Source organism: Quercus suber, unplaced genomic scaffold, assembly GCF_002906115.3.
Source record: "Quercus suber isolate HL8 unplaced genomic scaffold, Cork oak 2.0 scaffold_85, whole genome shotgun sequence".
NCBI classification, from domain to species: domain Eukaryota; kingdom Viridiplantae; phylum Streptophyta; class Magnoliopsida; order Fagales; family Fagaceae; genus Quercus; species Quercus suber.
In genome coordinates this window covers 189,177-206,324 of record NW_027069550.1, presented here as the reverse complement: position 1 = coordinate 206,324, position 17,148 = coordinate 189,177, and the positions used below count along the sequence as shown (strand labels likewise).

Genomic DNA, 17,148 nt, shown 5'->3' with positions numbered 1-17,148 from the left:
TGTATTTTATTTTTTGTTTGAAAAATATATAATATCACTTTCGATCGTGTAATATGATATGATTTTGATCATGTGTTCTGGTGTGATGGTGTTTGTCACTTTTTGTTTTTATCGACTAACTAATCGCAAAATTTGGAGCTTTCTTTCAACCGCATGACAGAGTCATCAACATAAAGATGCAAATGTTACAGTACGTAACAGAGTCATCAACCGCATGACAGAGTCATCAAAATTTGTACAGTACGTCTCTTTGTTCTGCTCCTCGTCATATTCAGCCTGATAGCACCTAGCATGCTCGTATCACTGATGAGGACCGGGACAGTCTTGATGCAGATGTTACTGATGAGGAAATTAGAGCAGGCCTTTGGTCCCTAAAAGCTTTCAAGGCCCCTGGACCTGATGGCCTCCACGCTAGCTTCTTCCATCGGTTTTGGCTTGTAGTAGGCAGGTCTGTAATGGAGGAAGTTAAGAAGGTTTTCCTGTTGAAAGAAGTTCCGGAATTCTTAAACAGTACTCTCATATCTCTCATTCCCAAAATTCCTGGCCCGGAAACCCTAAGCAACTACCGCCCAATCAGTCTTTGCAACACGGTGTATAAGATTGTGTCGAAAGTAATAGTTGCAAGATTGAGACCGCTGCTTGATCAATTTATCTCTCCTCTTCAGACTGCTTTTGTTCCGGGTAGAAGAGGTACGGACAATGCCATTTTAGTCCAAGAACTTATCCATTCTGTGAGTAGAAAGAAGGGAAAGGTTGGGTATATGGCAATCAAAATAGATTTGGAGAAAGCTTACGACAAGCTCGAATGGAGCTTTGTTAGGGAGATGCTTATCAGAATAAATCTTCCTCAAGGGCTTATAAAGCTTATCATGAGCTGTATTTCGTCAGTAAATACCTCTATTTTAGTAAATGGAGCGAGGTTAGATCAAATTCTTCCCTCCAGAGGAATTAGGCAAGGAGACCCTTTATCTCCGTACATCTTCATTATATGTATGGAATTGCTTGGCCACCTTATTGAAGCACAATGTATTTCTAAAAATTGGATCCTTGTGAAATCAAATAGAGGAGGTTTGGCGTTCTCTCACCTCTTCTTTGCGGATGACTTAGTGCTATTTTCTAGAGCTGACCATGCGAATTGCACTATTGTCTGAGAGGTGTTGAATGAGTTCTGTGATCGATCGGGGCAAACAGTGAGTGAGGCGAAATCCAGAATATATTTTTCGCCAAATGTGGATAGCGAATTGAGAGGTTCTCTTTGTAATATTTTGGGGTTTCAATCTACACCAAATATTGGAAAGTATCTTGGCATTCCCATTAAACATTCTGGCCCTTCAGCTAATGATTTCAACTTTGTTTTGGATCGGGTTAAGCAGAAGCTTGCAGGATGGAAGGCAAATCTCCTTTCCTTGGCAGGTAGAGCTGTTTTGGTCAAGCATGTTTCCTCTACTATCCCTAATTATGTGATGCAATGCGCTTATTTACCTGGTAAAATCTCTGAGGGCATTGATAGAGTTAATAGGAATTTTCTTTGGAGTTCTTCGGAAACTGCAAAAAAGACTCATTGGGTGAACTGGGAAAAGGTTACTAAGACTAAAGAGGAGGGTGGCTTAGGGATCCAGTCAGCTAAGGGAAGAAATTTGGCCCTTCTAGCAAAACTTAACTGGAGATTTCAGACAGAAGGAAGTTCTTTATGGGCGCAGGTTCTTAAAGGTAAATACTGTAGTACCAGAAGAATTAGTTCAAGTAATAGAGACAGATTGCCTTGCTCTAGGGTGTGGTCTGCAATGAAAAAGGGAGCTGAGGTGTTTCAAAAAGGAGTTAGATGGACCATTGGAAGGGATAGTAATCTTAGTCTTTGGAATGATAGCTGGACTAAGATGGGCCCTCTCCGGCAAACCATTCAGGGCCCACTGACTCGAGAAGCGATGGAGCTAAGAGTGAGGAAAGTTGTATCTGTTGGTGGATGGGACTGGACAAAAATCCCTTTTGTTTTTCCGGAGCCAACAAAACTTGAGCTTCAGGCAATTCCGGTTGCTTTGGCGTCGAGAGGAGGGGATAAGTTAACTTGGATAGATTCAGAGCATGGTACTTTCAATATTGGGTCTGCCTATAAGGTAGCTACTAGGGTGGGTCATGGTGCTCAGTTTGAGGGGAGCTGGATTTGGAAAGTAAAGATTCTGCCCAGGATTCAATCCTTTGTTTGGCTTTGCTTGCATAATACTATAGGAGTAAAAGATTGTCTCCTTTCAAGGGGTATTGTTCCTGAGAGTTCCTGCCCTTTGTGTCATTCAACCAATGAGTCCATTTTGCATGCGCTAAGGGATTGTAAAGTTGTGAAGCATATCTGGAGTCAATTGGGAGTGCATGATGTGGACAATCTTTTCTTTGAAAGAGATATTCAGGAATGGTTAAAAGTCAATAGTACAATAAAGAAACACACAGGTCAGCTGCACATTCCTTGGAATATTCAATTTCTTTTTGCTGTTTGGTTAATTTAGAAGCATAGGAACCATAAGGTCTTCAGGAGTCTTGAGCCGAATCCCCATTTGGCAAAGGAAATAGTCCAAAGGGCATTTGAGTACAACTTCTGTGCTGCACCAGCCAAGGAGCCCGTCGTTAGAATTGTTAGGCCAATCCGATGGTCTAAACCTATAGCAAGTTGGTTGAAATTGAACACAGATGGTTCTTCCCTTGGAAATCCGGGTTTGGCGGGTGGAGGGGGTTTGATTCGCAATGAAGAGGGTGGATGGGTGGTTGGGTTTGCTCGCAAAATAGGAATTACAACTAGTTTTCTTGCTGAACTCTGGGCACTTAGAGACGGTCTTAATCTTTGTGTTAATCGCAGCATATTAGCAGTAGAAGTAGAGTTGGATGCTAAGTCTGTCGTGGATGCTGTTGTGAACCCCAAGTATTCTAATATCTGTGCTTCTGCTCTTTTGGATGATTGTAGACACTTGTTACAGCAAATCCCTCAAATTCGTTTCAAGCATTGTTTCCGAGAAGCAAACCGTTGTGCAGATGCCTTAGCCAGGATGGGAGGTCTTCAAGAAGCTGAGTTTTCTGTATTTGAAAGTCCTCCTATGGATATTTCTAGTTTATTAGATTTTGATCTCAATGGCTTGTACTTGAACAGGCTCTGTCCTGTTTCTTTGTTGGAGCTTTAGCTATGTTTTATAATTCCAGTTGACCAAAAAAAAAAAACATAAAGAGTTTCTTTGTGTGGCCATAATTGTATAAAAATATTTATGATCATTCTTGTTAAAAACAGAGACCATAGTAAATTTATTTATAAAGAAATTTCTATCATATTATGTTGAATAACTTATAAATTGCAGCAAGATTGTAGATTACAATACTGATCTTATTATCATAAATCTTCAAATTTCTTATCCCTTTATAAAATAAATGGTAAAATACTATTTTAGTCACTTAAAATTTACCAAAAATTTATTTTTCATTCCCTAAACTTTAAAAAGTTATTTTTTTATCCCTAAACTTTGTAAATAGTTTTTTCAATAGTTTAGAAACAAAAATATAGATTAAAAAAAACAAATTTTTTAATAGTTTGAGGATGAAAAACAAACTTTTGGTACAGTTTAAGAATATAAATAAAACATTTTCAATATTTTAGGGAGAAAAATGAATTTTGATAAAGTTTAAATGCCAAAATAGTATTTTATCAAAAAAAAAAAAATCCTCAATTGGTTTTCAAATTCAAAATATTCAAATTATATCATATCAAAATACTAAAATTGTGTAATTCACTCAATTGCCCTACTACTATTATGCCCCTCCAACCAAGGCATGCTGTTCTGAATCCCTTCTCCTAGCTAAACTTAGTATTATAGAATAGGAGCTCATAGATGCAGTGGTACTTCTACAAACACATTGAACACCATCTTCCTATTACATTTTCTCTCATATTGCAGAAAACATTGAGCTAAGCCTTCCTGAATCCCCAGCTTTCTTTTTTCACATTGGTGGAAAACTAAATAATAATAAAAAGAAAAAAATGCAAAACTGACCCTCTAAGTTCCTTTAGATTTCATTTCTGTTTTCTAACTTTGCTTTTATTCATTTCAGTACTCTTAACTTTCAAGTTTATTCAATTAAGACTTTTCCATCAACTTTTGTTATATGTTATGGTTAATTTTTCAATTTTATAAAATTTTCTTCAAATTTTTAAAATTCAATTAATGATTGAAAAATATTTTCTAAATTAAAAAAAAAAAAAAAATTTAACACAAGTTAACGGAAAAGCCTTAATTGAATAAATCTGAAACTTGAAGGACTGAAATAAATAAAATTAAAGTTAAAGGACTGAAATGAAATCTGAAGAAAATTAGAGGGTCAGTTTTGCATTTTAGCCTAATAAAAATGCACCCTGTTCTATCTAACCTTTTCTTTTGGATTTCCCTGAATCTAACATCTATAAGGTTCTTAGCAGATCAGAAAGTGCATAGGCAATAACTAAATCGAATCCTTAAGCTGAATGGTTGAACAAGTAACTAACCACTTAGTTCTCTAAGGTTAGACGAACCTCTTAGTTTGCTGAATTAAGACACTGCAGGCTTCTGACTCAAAAGACAAGAAAAGAAAAGAAAAGGGGGGGAAGTTTTTTTGAAAGACTCCTAGAAGGTAGTCAGAAATGAACTGAAGTGCATTATTAAAGAGTGTACGTGACATTTTCTATATACAATGTTAGCACTAATTACATACAAAGAGAAGGTTATCAAAGATGACTCAAATAGAAGGACCGGATCTGAGCACCCTCTCAAGCTTCTCAGCCTTGGTGTAATCCTTTTCTGTGAGAGGCCCAGCTGGAAAAGGTGTGATTTCTACAGTTAGGTGGGGTGTTGGGAGCTCATCAAACAGAGCCCTCACGTTGTTACAACAAACACTTTCTCCATGAGCAGTCTCCCTTCTAATTTGACAACCCTGCAAATGCCAGAACAAAATTTTTGTTTTAAAATGTTATCTGGCTACCACTACTAACAGAGAAAAATATATTTGAACAAACAGAAAAGAAAATGAAACTCTAGAAATTGTTCAAGAAGTTTGCAATACCTTGTGGGAAGTGGCATCTGTGAAGTGATCATCATCTGACAATAGGGAAGCAATGGCTTTAAGCAGGTGCCGCCCCTCAGATTTTGACGGCACTCTGTAGTTCCTTCTAAGTGTACCCTTTGTTGTAGGATGCCATTTACTCACTAATTTCCTTTTGTCAGCTGCTTCATTAACTGTTCAACAGAGCAAGAATTAGGAATACCTAGTTATTAACATTAAACAGATGATACAGCTTTGAATAGAAATTTTTTTTCTTCTTCTTTTTGATCGGTTTTAATAGATAACTCTTGAAGACAAAGTCCAAATATATATATATATATATTTTTTTTTTTGATAGGTAACAAAGTCCAAATATATATATAGTTAGAATATTTATATTGGCAGATATAGTTTCGATCCTCATAAAATTTGATGCATGCAAGTAGAACATAAGACATGAAAGATTTCTGAGAACAAATTTTCTTTAAAAGAATGTTTTCCCATACATTTTCATCCATTTTTTTATTTAGCAGGATTGAAAGGTTATGGCAATGAAGTACAAGTTCAAAAGATGATCTATACAAAAGCACCTCCATCTTCACTCACATATCTTTATCCGTCAAAATTTAAGACACTACTTAGAAGACTACGACACATGACAGAAAATCAATTATCTTAAAGATACCACTCTCTATCCTTAGGAACTCAACACGACAGACAAACAGAAATGACAAATCATTAATTTTACTAAAAGAACAAGAAATTCTTCTTAACATGAGAGCATGTGAACTATAAATTCAATAGCTATATGGTTGTATATCCAGTGCACAAAGCTCCCACTTTTGGGAGGTTTGGGAGAGGAGATTGGCATGCAGCCTACCCCCCCCTTTTTTTTCTTTTCTTTTTGAAGAGGCTGATATCCAGAATAGAACTGGCAACATGTCACTTTTGGTGGAAAGCATTTGCCATTGCACCAAAACATGGAAAGCCATAAATTCTTATTAACAAAATATTCTCCTGATGGGTGCTTTGAACCTTAAGCATTGATAGAATTTTCCCCCTAGCTGCCCCTCATTTGAAACATACCATTGAAAATTGTAATTCTTTCTACACCTTCTTTTCAGAGTCAAAACACAATAGTTCACTTCTCAGCACCACATAGAAGTAAAACAATGAAGGAAAAAGTACAATCACCTAACATCCCAATCACTTTTGCCCATTTTTGTTCATGAGTGATTGTATATTATATAGAACCAAAACAAAGATTATGCTATAAGGCTGAAGCAACCTAGTTAAATCATTACAAAAGTCAATCAAGTAAAACATCAAACCTGAAGATTCTACTCAGTTATCAACCTAAATGTTGCCATATCTCCCTTAGGATTAGATGGACCTAAGGTAACAGGAATGGCTGGAGTTTCATGCCAGATTTGACAATGATTCTTGTCATTAGCTTAACAACTATTGAGCAAGGTAGTGTTTTTCATGAGAATACATTATCTAGCATGCATGCATTCATGTCAACTTTATAGACATGTGAATTCTTCATTACACTAGGATTCTACTTATAAGGCCCTGTGAGACAACAGTTTGTCAGCTATATTGTTCAGTAACCAGGTGTGTGCCTTTGAGGCGTACGTCACACTAATGCCATGACTTCAATACTCATTAACTAAAAATCAAGTTAAGAAATATTGGATATACTGAGATAATATATAGTAATATCTTCTGCATTTTATTTCACTAATTATTTTCAGCAATTTTTTTTTTTTAATGCCTAAATTGTAATTTTATAATTAACAAGTACAATTTTATTTTCAATCCAAATCCTACAAAAAGTTATTGAAGAAAAAAATGACTGTTAACAAAGGATACTAGAAATATGTGCTGTTCGCATACTAATGAAGTTTGGGAATCATTTAAGTGATGGTTCTTTGGATTTATTGAAATGTAATTATTCTAAAGTTGCCATTATTTCTGAGATGCTCCACTCTCGAAAAAGGCTACATTCAGGTAATGGATTGCTACCTCATTTTGATAATCATAATAGCAGTTCAACTTTCGTATTGACTCCCAAACAGTGTTGCTTAGCAATATTTTTTCTTTTCTTCACCCTGTAATTTGGTTTACTTAAAATCTTGATTTTTTATACTTTTCCTATCACCTTGAGCCACTGATGCTTAACAGCCAACATTACCAGATGAAAACTAGCTGTTACAGAAACAATTTAATGACTAGCTTTTCAAATTTCTCAGGGAAATCCTTATGAACTTTAAAATATTTTTGCCAAAATTAGGCATAGGCTGACAGGAATCACAGGACAAAATTTGTTAAAATCTTACAGGATAACATGTTTTTATAATATTTATGTATTACCATTGTAATCCATGCCTAAAATTTCAGAAATAGAGAATTAACAATTAATTCATCTAGGTATTTCTTCTCATTAGTCTGGCTGTTAACTAGAGGTTGGGCCTTGGTATGATAGCAAGAGCCTTCCACCAAAAGCGAGTTTGGGAATCAGCCTCTCAAAAAACAAAAAGGGGAGTAAGGTTACCTACCATGATCTCTCCCAAACCTCACAAAAGTGGGAGCATTGTGCACCGGGTACAACCTTTTTAGTCTTGATTTTAATTGTTTAATAAAAAGCTTTAAAATGCAGGAACTTCACCTTCAATATATCATCATCTGGGCCCTGAAAGCAAAAGCTTCCACTCTGCTATGCCTAATTGGCTAAGTTGGGGCAATATATTTCAACTTTTTTTCCTTGGGAATATTGAAACAAATTCAAATATGAATTATAATTTTATATTTTCTCTTCCCAGATTTCTCAGCAACCAAACACAGTGTAAGGAAGATGTTTAACTTTCATTCATTTGGGTAACATACGTATTAACCATCAAAGGAAAGCAAGTATAGTCAAATCCACAAACCTGGTTTCCCTTGTATGTTCTCCAGCCACTGAGAGAACCCCAAATCACCAGATTCACCAGCTCCACCATCACCATTTTCCAATTCTAAATGAAACGACAACACAATAAAATAAAATAAATTAAAAAGCTTTACATGGAAAGACAACATCTTTACATTGAAAAACCCAGAAAAAGAAGCAAATAAGTGAACCCCATTATCAAGCAATAGTGTATATTTATATTAGAAGTAAACCTGAGACAAGTGGGTTAGATTGAGATCCAGCCAAGCCAGCCTTCAAGAGGGCATAGAAGATGCATAGCCTACCAGCCCACAAAACAGGAGCTTCAAGCAGAGAAGCATGAGTAGTGAGAGTGAAAGCTCTCTTACTGTGTGATCTTCTTTTACTACTCAAACAAAGTAACCTTTTGAAGACATTTGTGGGTACTTGAGTTTGAAAGTCTGGAAAGAAGGAGTTGGGCAACAGCAAAGTGGTGGGATTGAGATTGCTGGTATAGTTTTTGGATTCAAAAGGTGATGTGAAGCTGCTGCTGTGTACAAGAGAGAGAAGCATTTCTTTCTTTCTTTCTTTTTTTCTTATTGCCTTGACACTCAAAAAGTCAGGAAATGATCTCTTGAGACTGAGAGAAATATGAGAAGGTGTTGGTTTGGGCACAATGATTTTGTCTTCCAAAGTGAGAAACGGCGTCGTGCTGACTTGTGATCATAATAATCATGTTAATAAATCATATTAAAAAAAGTTTTAACAAAATTATTATGAAAAATATAAAATGAAAAAATTTTATTTTCTTTATTATTTTCTCATAAAATATTTTTGAAAATAGTTTATAAACTAATGATTTTGTTTACATTTTCCATATTATGTATATAGTTATATACTATATTTTGATAATACACAGGCAAATGATGAAATTTAATTGTTTGTCAGGTTTATCCAATCTCATTTCTTTGAATATATTTCGGACCAAAAAAAATTTAAGGAAAAAAATCCCTCAAATCTTTAATTTTCAATAAAAATTTATTAAATTAAGAATATTCTTGGAATCTGATTATTTTACTAAAATTGAAAATTTTTTGCTAAAAATATTGTAGATAAATATAAAAATTAGGTGAAACAATACAGTTGGACCAATGAATAATATCAAAAAGTACACTAAAACTTATAAATAATAGCAAAAATAAACTGAATAGAAAAATAAGTTAGTAAAAATAATCTTCGAACACTAAGGGGGTGTTTGGTAGAGTAGTTTGAAAATTGTTGTTTGTAGTTTTTTGAAATACGTGTGGGTGAAAAAGTGTGTTGAAATGCATGAAATGCTGTTTAAAAACTAAAAAATGTTGTTTGAAAATACAAACCAAACGGGCTCTAAGTGTGCGTTTTTTTAGCAACACGTCTGCATTGAAGCTAGCGTCTGCATTTTTTGACTAGTCCCATGACACTATTCATAGATCAGTCAAAACACAAAAACGCGTGAACAATAGCAAGTGAACAATATTTTATCTTTTAAAAAATATTTTATTACAGTGTTTTCAATAATTAGTTTTCAAATTTTAAACAAATAAACGATATCTAAACAGACCCTAACTATAACTTCCTTAAATTTCTAATTTCGATCCTCAATTCTATATTTGGATGGAGGAGTATTTGAGAGGGCTTAAAAAATGCAATAATAGAAGCAGAAAATAAATAAATAGATATATGAATTGGATTGGAAAGGAATTCAAAGCTTGGCTGCTAGCTGCTTATAATATTGGTTTAGATTGCAGACGAATGGGATGGTGATGGAGACTGAAGGAGCATGGGCCCTACAATCAAGTATAAAATATCTTTATCCAGTAATAACAAAAGAACAAAGCCAGGCCACGTGGATGTGGATGATTTTCATGTCACTGTCACCTTATCCATAAAGATGGCCAACAGGAATTAAATTCTCCTTCTCCGCTTACTGTTGTAGCATCTGCGCGTTGAGACTAGTCTGAGTATCTAATTATTTTCATAGGTATATGCAATCTTCCGTATCACTAGCACCAAATTATTACAAGAAAAAATCTTATAGGAGTTGCCCCTATATTCTAGCTAAAGATTTCAAATTCAAAATTTCATAAATATCATGAAGTTTAGGAACTACTAAACCAAACTCATAGGGTTAATGTATACTAATTTTCCATTCAATGAATTCCATGTAGAGTTTAAAGAGAGAGATTAATAGCTTAAAATTCAATTCGAAGCTTTCCATTTTTTTTGGGTTGTGTAGGTAATTATTTAATATGAAATAAAAATAAATAAATAAAAGTCCATGTAGAAAAAGGATGAGCACTTATATGATTGAAAATTGAAATCCAGCTATCAGGTTCAAGTCTCCTAAGTGCCAATGCACATGGGACATGGCATTCGGGTGGGCAGGGAGGCATGTATATTTTCCTGTCTATTTTTATTTTGATTTAAATTTAAAATCCCTTTCTATTACGAAAGAACCAACAGCTACAAAGGGGTTGGGGCTTCGTAGATGCTAAGTTGCTAACTACAACTACAGAATTACGTTGAAGCTCTTCTATATCTTTACAAACCGAACGTCATTTTGACCAAATGCATTTCCACATGCGGGACACTTCCGATGGCGAATCTCTAGGTTTTTTTGGATGCATGGATTGCAGAAAAGATGATAGCACTTCACGATTACAACCTGTCAGGATATAAATCACACCCACATCCATCAGTGTAACAGAATATACACACACTGAAACAAAATAATAATAATAATAATAAACTAATTTAAAGGATTTCACAAGGTCAATGAACTTAAATCTTGTAAACATATAGCTAGAAATGAAAAGACAGATCGCAGGGGTGTAAGCTTGCATGCAATGAGCACACTTACCTCCTTTGGCCGATCAGAACACACGCTGCACTTTAGAATAGACTTGCAACTCTTGATTTCATCTTGGAGTTTCTGTATTGCAGCCTCTCCAGTTTCAGAACTCATCTCGGCAACCTTGATATTCAATTCCCTAAGGTCGTCCTCAAGCTTCTTCCTTGAGCTTCTGCTCAACACAATTCCATCTAATTAGATGCAAATTTAGCTTGAAACATAAACAATTTATAGGTGCTTAAATAGCTATGATCCATTTCTGTAATAACCAAAGAGCTACTAACTCTACATAAAGAAATCCCCCAACTTCGATAATCTGATTATGAAATAGCATCAAATTGTAACAACGGATTTGTAGCTTAGTATGACATGCTTTCTTGACAAGCATATACTATATCTGCATCTGCCTACCCCCTACACAAGCCCAAAAAAAAAAGTGATAGCCCTTCACCCATAGATCCACATGCCAAAAGTCAATTTCAAAGAAGCTTCACAGCCATCAATTAACAGATTGAAGTAAAATGGTTCCAATATCACATTCACTTCAGTGAAATACTAGATCGGTATTGCCATGTTATATCAATGGAAAACCAACCTTCTGAATTAGAAGCAGGTCAGAAATGGCATCATGCACACACACACACACACAAAAAACACTGTACCAAGTGACAAATTACCTACTCCTTCTATGTTCTAAACTATAAATTTGTGGTAGAGGTAGTTGTGTGATGCATACACAAAATCAGAAGTTCCTCAATAGACTATTATAATTTAAATGAACTCAACTCCCGAACGAGGAAAAAAAAACACCTTTCATTCTCTAAATCCATTTGGATATCATCCATATCCTGCTGGATTTGCTCATATTCCTTCTCAGAGGAAGCAGTAGCAGATTTAAGCCACTTCAACTCCTTCTCAGCATCAGTCAATTCCCACTTGGCTGTTTCCAGGTTGACTGCAAGATGTCTTTCTTCGTGAGTACATTTAATGGCTTCTGTCAGACAAGGCTCCATCTGCATTATTTAACTTTGGGTTGATAAAGGACCTAAGTAGCAAACTTCCTTTTGAGTACGGGGAATCCTTACCTGCTCTTCACTGTGAGAAATCCTCATTTTTAAGGATTCTATTGATGCATTAATTTGCTGAAGTTGCTTTTCCAATGCATGCTTCTCAGAGAGTAAAGCGCTCTGTGCCTGCTTTGTCTTCACACTCTCGGAAACAAGCTGCATTGAGGATCTCATGAAAAAATTAGGAATGACCAGCCCATGCATTGGACTGCAGAACTGCCGGAAAACAAAGAAGGCAGAGCATAACAAAACTAGCATCAATGCAGATAATAACAAGACAAACCTTGAGATTATAATCGTCCCTCTCAGTCACCTGCTGCAACAGATGTTGGTTCTGTGTCTGCATATCTTCATATGCTTGACCAATGGTCTGCAGGAAAATAATAAATCAATCGACAAGAAAACAATAAGGCAGAAAAAAGGGGAGATGTAGTGCAAGATATTAAGGAACCAAATTTGAAGCTGATTGTGAGACTCAAAATCAAAAAGAAAAATTTTAAAAACCCTGGGGTACCTCAATTTCTGCTATGTATGCCTCTGCTTCTGCGTCTTTATTTCTAATAGCCTCGGTAAGCTCCAAAACATCCCTGTACAAAAATTGAAAGCATAGACCACAAAGGTTTTAATTGTCAAATTTTTTCTCTAGTTGCAAGCTTGAAGAACAATCCGCAGTATCAATGATAAATATCTTCATAGCAAGCAAAGCAAGAAGCGTGTATATATACATCTATTTGCAATAGAATAAAATTCCAAAACTCCCAACTAAAAAGTAGAGAGATTATTGATCTTTAAAAAATAATACTAAAAAGATAAAGACAGATCGAATCTGCAAAATCGTAAAACCAGCAAAACTTACGCATACAGCATAATTCCACGATACTTATTCTCCTAGTTGAGCCCTGTTTACAGCCAACTCCACTTCATTCTAAAAGCCATATATTGGAACTGCCATCCCTCTCATTCAGAACCTCACATGGCATGAATATGCGTTCCAACTGAGAACCAAACTGAGTTTCCAGACACACGGTGTCATCAAAATGCCCCAACTCAACGAATTCTTTAGAAGTATATCCTTTATGATAAACCCATATCATTTATACTTTCATACATGATTCAACCAACAGAACTAAGTATCTATTTCAACACCTTACATCCTCTCCTAGAAAGAAGAGGACACTACAGAGAATTAAAGAAATCAACCACGTCTACTGCATCATGACCAAAATAAAAAATTAAAACCATTTCTACATATCACTTGTTATTTTAAAAAATAAAAAAAGTAATACCCTGTGCGCAGAAGTAATACACAAGATAGCATAATAACTACAAGCAAATGAAAGGTCCTAAGGAAAGATGTCTTCTGTTGCATCTCCAAAGCTTCCACATCTTCAAAAGAGTGATAATTACACTCCATTTACCATATCCACATCAAGCATAAGGGGGGCTAAATTCTAAACAGTGGAAGAGTGTTTACCAAACCAACTCCTTTGACCAGCCAGTAGGTCAATCACTCTATTTGGCATCACCCACTGAACACCCCCACCCCTCTCTCTCAAAAAAAAAAAGACACAAACACATTAAAAAAAAAAAACTACATAAAGCATATGCAAGATCACAATGAAGAATACGAAAAAGAAAAAGCAAAACATCACTCTCATCCTTTAACCTTCCCCCATGCCCCTTAAGAAAAAGGAAAAAAAAAAAACATTTCCTTAAGTTTGTCATAGGAAGAAATCCAATTGAAACACGCACACACACATATTGTCATCCAACTACAGATTTTCAAAACCAAAAAACCCCTTCAATGTGGATACAATTTTAGATGAAGAAAAAAAAAAAAGAGAAGCAACCTCTCAGAAGCATCCAATTTAACCCTTAAATCGGCTATTTCAGCTTCAGCAGCAGAAAGCCTTTGTTGGCAAGCAGCCTCAGCTTCATTGGCAGCTTTCACTCTCAACTCTAGACTATGTTCATCTAAAGCATTTCTCAAGACTTCAGCTTGTGAGTGAGCTCTGCGTTCTGATTCTTTGATTTCCATCAAATCTCTGCAATTCAAAATTAAAGGGTTAAATGTATGAATATGAGATGCATTTACCACCCATTAAGAAGGAGGGAAAGCAGTGTGAAATAAGGGGCAAAATTTGTAAATTAGCCAGTGTCATTAAAAGTGCACTTAGGTGCGCTTAAAGCCCCAAGGTCTGAGCGCTTCACTTGGCCAAAAAAGAGCTCATTTAATAAAGCGCACTTTAGGCACGCTTTTTTGAAGCTTCTTGAAGAAGAAGCACAAAGTAGGTCAAGGCACGCTTTTTTATTTTATCGTTAAAAAAAAAATATATGAATCATCAAAATTAATTGCTTGATCTTGAAAGAAATGACATGGACCAATGATTTACTATACAACCACTATTCTTAAGGTGTTGTATTACACAATTTTTTTTATTTACATGTCAAAAGATACGAACAATAATTTACTATTCTTGTGCTTTTTGGTCTCTGATTTCTAGATGTATGTTGATTGAACCATATACATCATTCGATCATAACTATCATGGTTATGTATTTTTATAAAGCACAAGAGAAAAAAATTTTATGTTTAAACTTTCTACTTATGATATTGTCCATTGATAATTGTTTTCAATTAAGTATATATAAATTTTAAGAATTGAAATAACTTAAGCAAAGTTTAAATACAAACATTATACAATTGCACTTTACCTAATTAGTAAAATATACAAATTTTGAGTTTATATATATATATATATATTTATATGTTACGAATATTTCTATTAAAGGTTATTAGATATTATATTTGAAAAATGTGCGTTTTACTTCAATGAGGCACACACTTGTGCTTTGCTCCTAGGCTCCAAGAGGCCTATGTGCACTTTGACACTTTTACCAACACTGAAATTAGCATATATACCAAAATGTTTACCTAGAGAGCTAAATCTGTCATTATATCCTAACAAGTTGTATACCAAAATCATTTAAATCACATACGCATCTGATTCTCATCCTTCTATCTATGCAGAGACAAAAAAAACTCTTCTAAAACAAAATGCATAGTACTTATGAGTTGTTACCCTTGAACATAATGGAATATCCATTGAACCGCTGTCATAACTGAAAGAAGTGGCAAGAGTACTATGTCTGTTCAAAGATACAACCATTCTGCTGATTGATACTCAATCCATCATTTGGACAGATATCTCTCACGCATAAAAGGATTTTATAGATTCAGACTTGTGACTTTCTTTTATATTAGCACAACTACAATGATTACCACCTTTACTCATAGCTAATCTTCCTCTCAAACATAATAGTTACATATACATCCCAAGCATGAGTAATGAAATGTTGAAAAAGGAAAGAAAACATTAAGAGTGACATTTACAGAAGGAGATGCTGAAAATTCTTGATATGTCCTCTTACTATTCATTTTTTATATAGGAATCAATGGTTCCAATAAGATAAGAAATATTTGTGAATGGGACAGCTGGTAGGGACACATCAGCACTAGAAAATTCCAAACCCTTCTAGAAAGGTACTACCCATACAACATGAGTACAACCCAAAATATCATTATTTTTCTATTTCTCAAAAAGAAACAATTACAACAAATAATACCAAGATATCAGCTTTTACTTTTTAAGTATGAAACATATTGATACCATCACTTTCATATTTAACAACATAAACCATTAGATAAGGATCCTCAATTTACCTATTGTCATGACTTTCCTGTCCATACAAGTCCAAAAAGATTTGCAGTTCCAGTTTTTCCTTCTGCAACTTATCAATCTGCAATATGTTTGTCCTTATCATTTTCTATATAAGCTCAGTTATAGAACAGTCCGGAAAATCTTAAAAATCATAATTCATATACTTCAAAAGAAATGATCACTTAATCCAAAGCTTAAGCACATATATCTCCATGTGCTTTTTTTTTTTTTGGTGTGTTTCATTCTCTTCTTTTCCTTGTTCTTGTCTAGGCAACAACTTCAAATATTTTCATCTCATATATTCATGATTCGTACCAAATTTCACTGGAAAACATTTTCCAACATTCTATTTGACTGAAAACCATCATCAGAATGTAATCCTGTTTCCATAATCATGCAAGTCAGTTGTGACCTATAACCACAAAATGCAGATATAGCACATGATAAACCAAATTCACGAATTTTTCAATAGGGAAATCAGAAACGAAACTGGGGGAAAAAATGCATTTAATATCTAATTTGACTGAGCAGGAAATATTCTAGAGGGACAGATATGACGAGGATGCTTCAGTAAAATTGATTCTTTAAAAATAAAATGGGGGGTATCAGACAGCAAGGACAGAAATTCAAAGAATCTGTGTAATATAGGGTTGCATGAAAAATCAATACATAAGAAAAATATAATAACATCAATGCCAAAAGGATCCCACCAAATAGTTGAGGAAAAATCATACAACTAAGAACTAACAAGAAGTAGTGTTGAAGCATGTGATCATAACTAGAATTGAGAATCTTACCAGTTCCTTAAGAGACTTGATCTCCATCATCTGTTCAGCACATTTGTCTGCTAAGCTCTGCATTTCATTACTCTACACAAAAAACACAGGAAAAGGTAAATTTCAGAAAAGAGTCTTCTCATAAGAGAAAATGATGACAACATAGATATAGTATGAATAAAAGGAAAATCTTTAAGATGGAAAATTTAATAGTTTCAATTAGGGAGCAGATATTTGAGCCCTGAACATTTCCATTAGAAACACAAGGTGGTGCCCATAGAGCTAAAAGGCTCTTAGCCAAAGCTTAAAGAAATCTATGGATAGTATTTACTTATTCAATTTTTTTCATTTTTTGGTTTGGGGTAGTGGTGAGGGGAGTACAACTCTCCCTATATTGTGGTCACTTTCCTATCTCTACAATCACATTCTTGAAAGATCAATCTCAAAAATAGGTAGCCAAATATGATGTGGGTAGTAAAATAACAAACCTTTTGTATTTGTTTGGGGGTCAAGGGAGGGTACTCAACAATTCTGCCTATTTTGTGCCCAGTGCCCTTAGTCCACCCTACACCCCAACAGCATTACGTTGTCGCAGATTAATTGCCAACAAATATTTTCAATCTCAATTTTTAAAGGTGTATTCCAAAAAGAGAAATAGCCATAACATGGCTAGAGGCAATGAGAAAGGACATGATTGCTATTTTTTTAATGGTAATTACAAGAACCCAGAGGGTAT

The 17,148-nt window shown here is 34.8% G+C and overlaps 2 protein-coding genes across 2 annotated transcripts; both read right to left on the bottom strand.

Annotated features, from left to right (window-relative positions):
• Positions 1 to 4,639: 4,639 nt before the first annotated feature.
• LOC111987385 (uncharacterized) lies at positions 4,640 to 8,617 on the bottom strand. The gene is made up of 4 exons (XM_024019105.2): positions 8,212 to 8,617; positions 7,980 to 8,063; positions 5,068 to 5,240; positions 4,640 to 4,938 (listed from the first exon to the last, which is right to left on the bottom strand). The coding sequence occupies exons 1-4, from the start codon at positions 8,528 to 8,530 to the stop codon at positions 4,744 to 4,746; spliced, it is 771 nt and encodes a 256-aa protein (XP_023874873.1). The 5' UTR covers positions 8,531 to 8,617; the 3' UTR covers positions 4,640 to 4,743.
• A 1,660-nt stretch (positions 8,618 to 10,277) lies between these two features.
• Positions 10,278 to 16,505, bottom strand: LOC111987386 (E3 ubiquitin-protein ligase BRE1-like 2). Its single transcript, XM_065774017.1, has 9 exons — positions 16,434 to 16,505; positions 15,639 to 15,715; positions 13,765 to 13,959; positions 12,429 to 12,501; positions 12,198 to 12,284; positions 11,933 to 12,070; positions 11,658 to 11,860; positions 10,857 to 11,019; positions 10,278 to 10,661 (listed from the first exon to the last, which is right to left on the bottom strand). Exons 1-9 carry the CDS (start codon positions 16,494 to 16,496, stop codon positions 10,530 to 10,532), a joined length of 1,131 nt encoding a protein of 376 aa, XP_065630089.1. The 5' UTR covers positions 16,497 to 16,505; the 3' UTR covers positions 10,278 to 10,529.
• Positions 16,506 to 17,148: the final 643 nt, after the last annotated feature.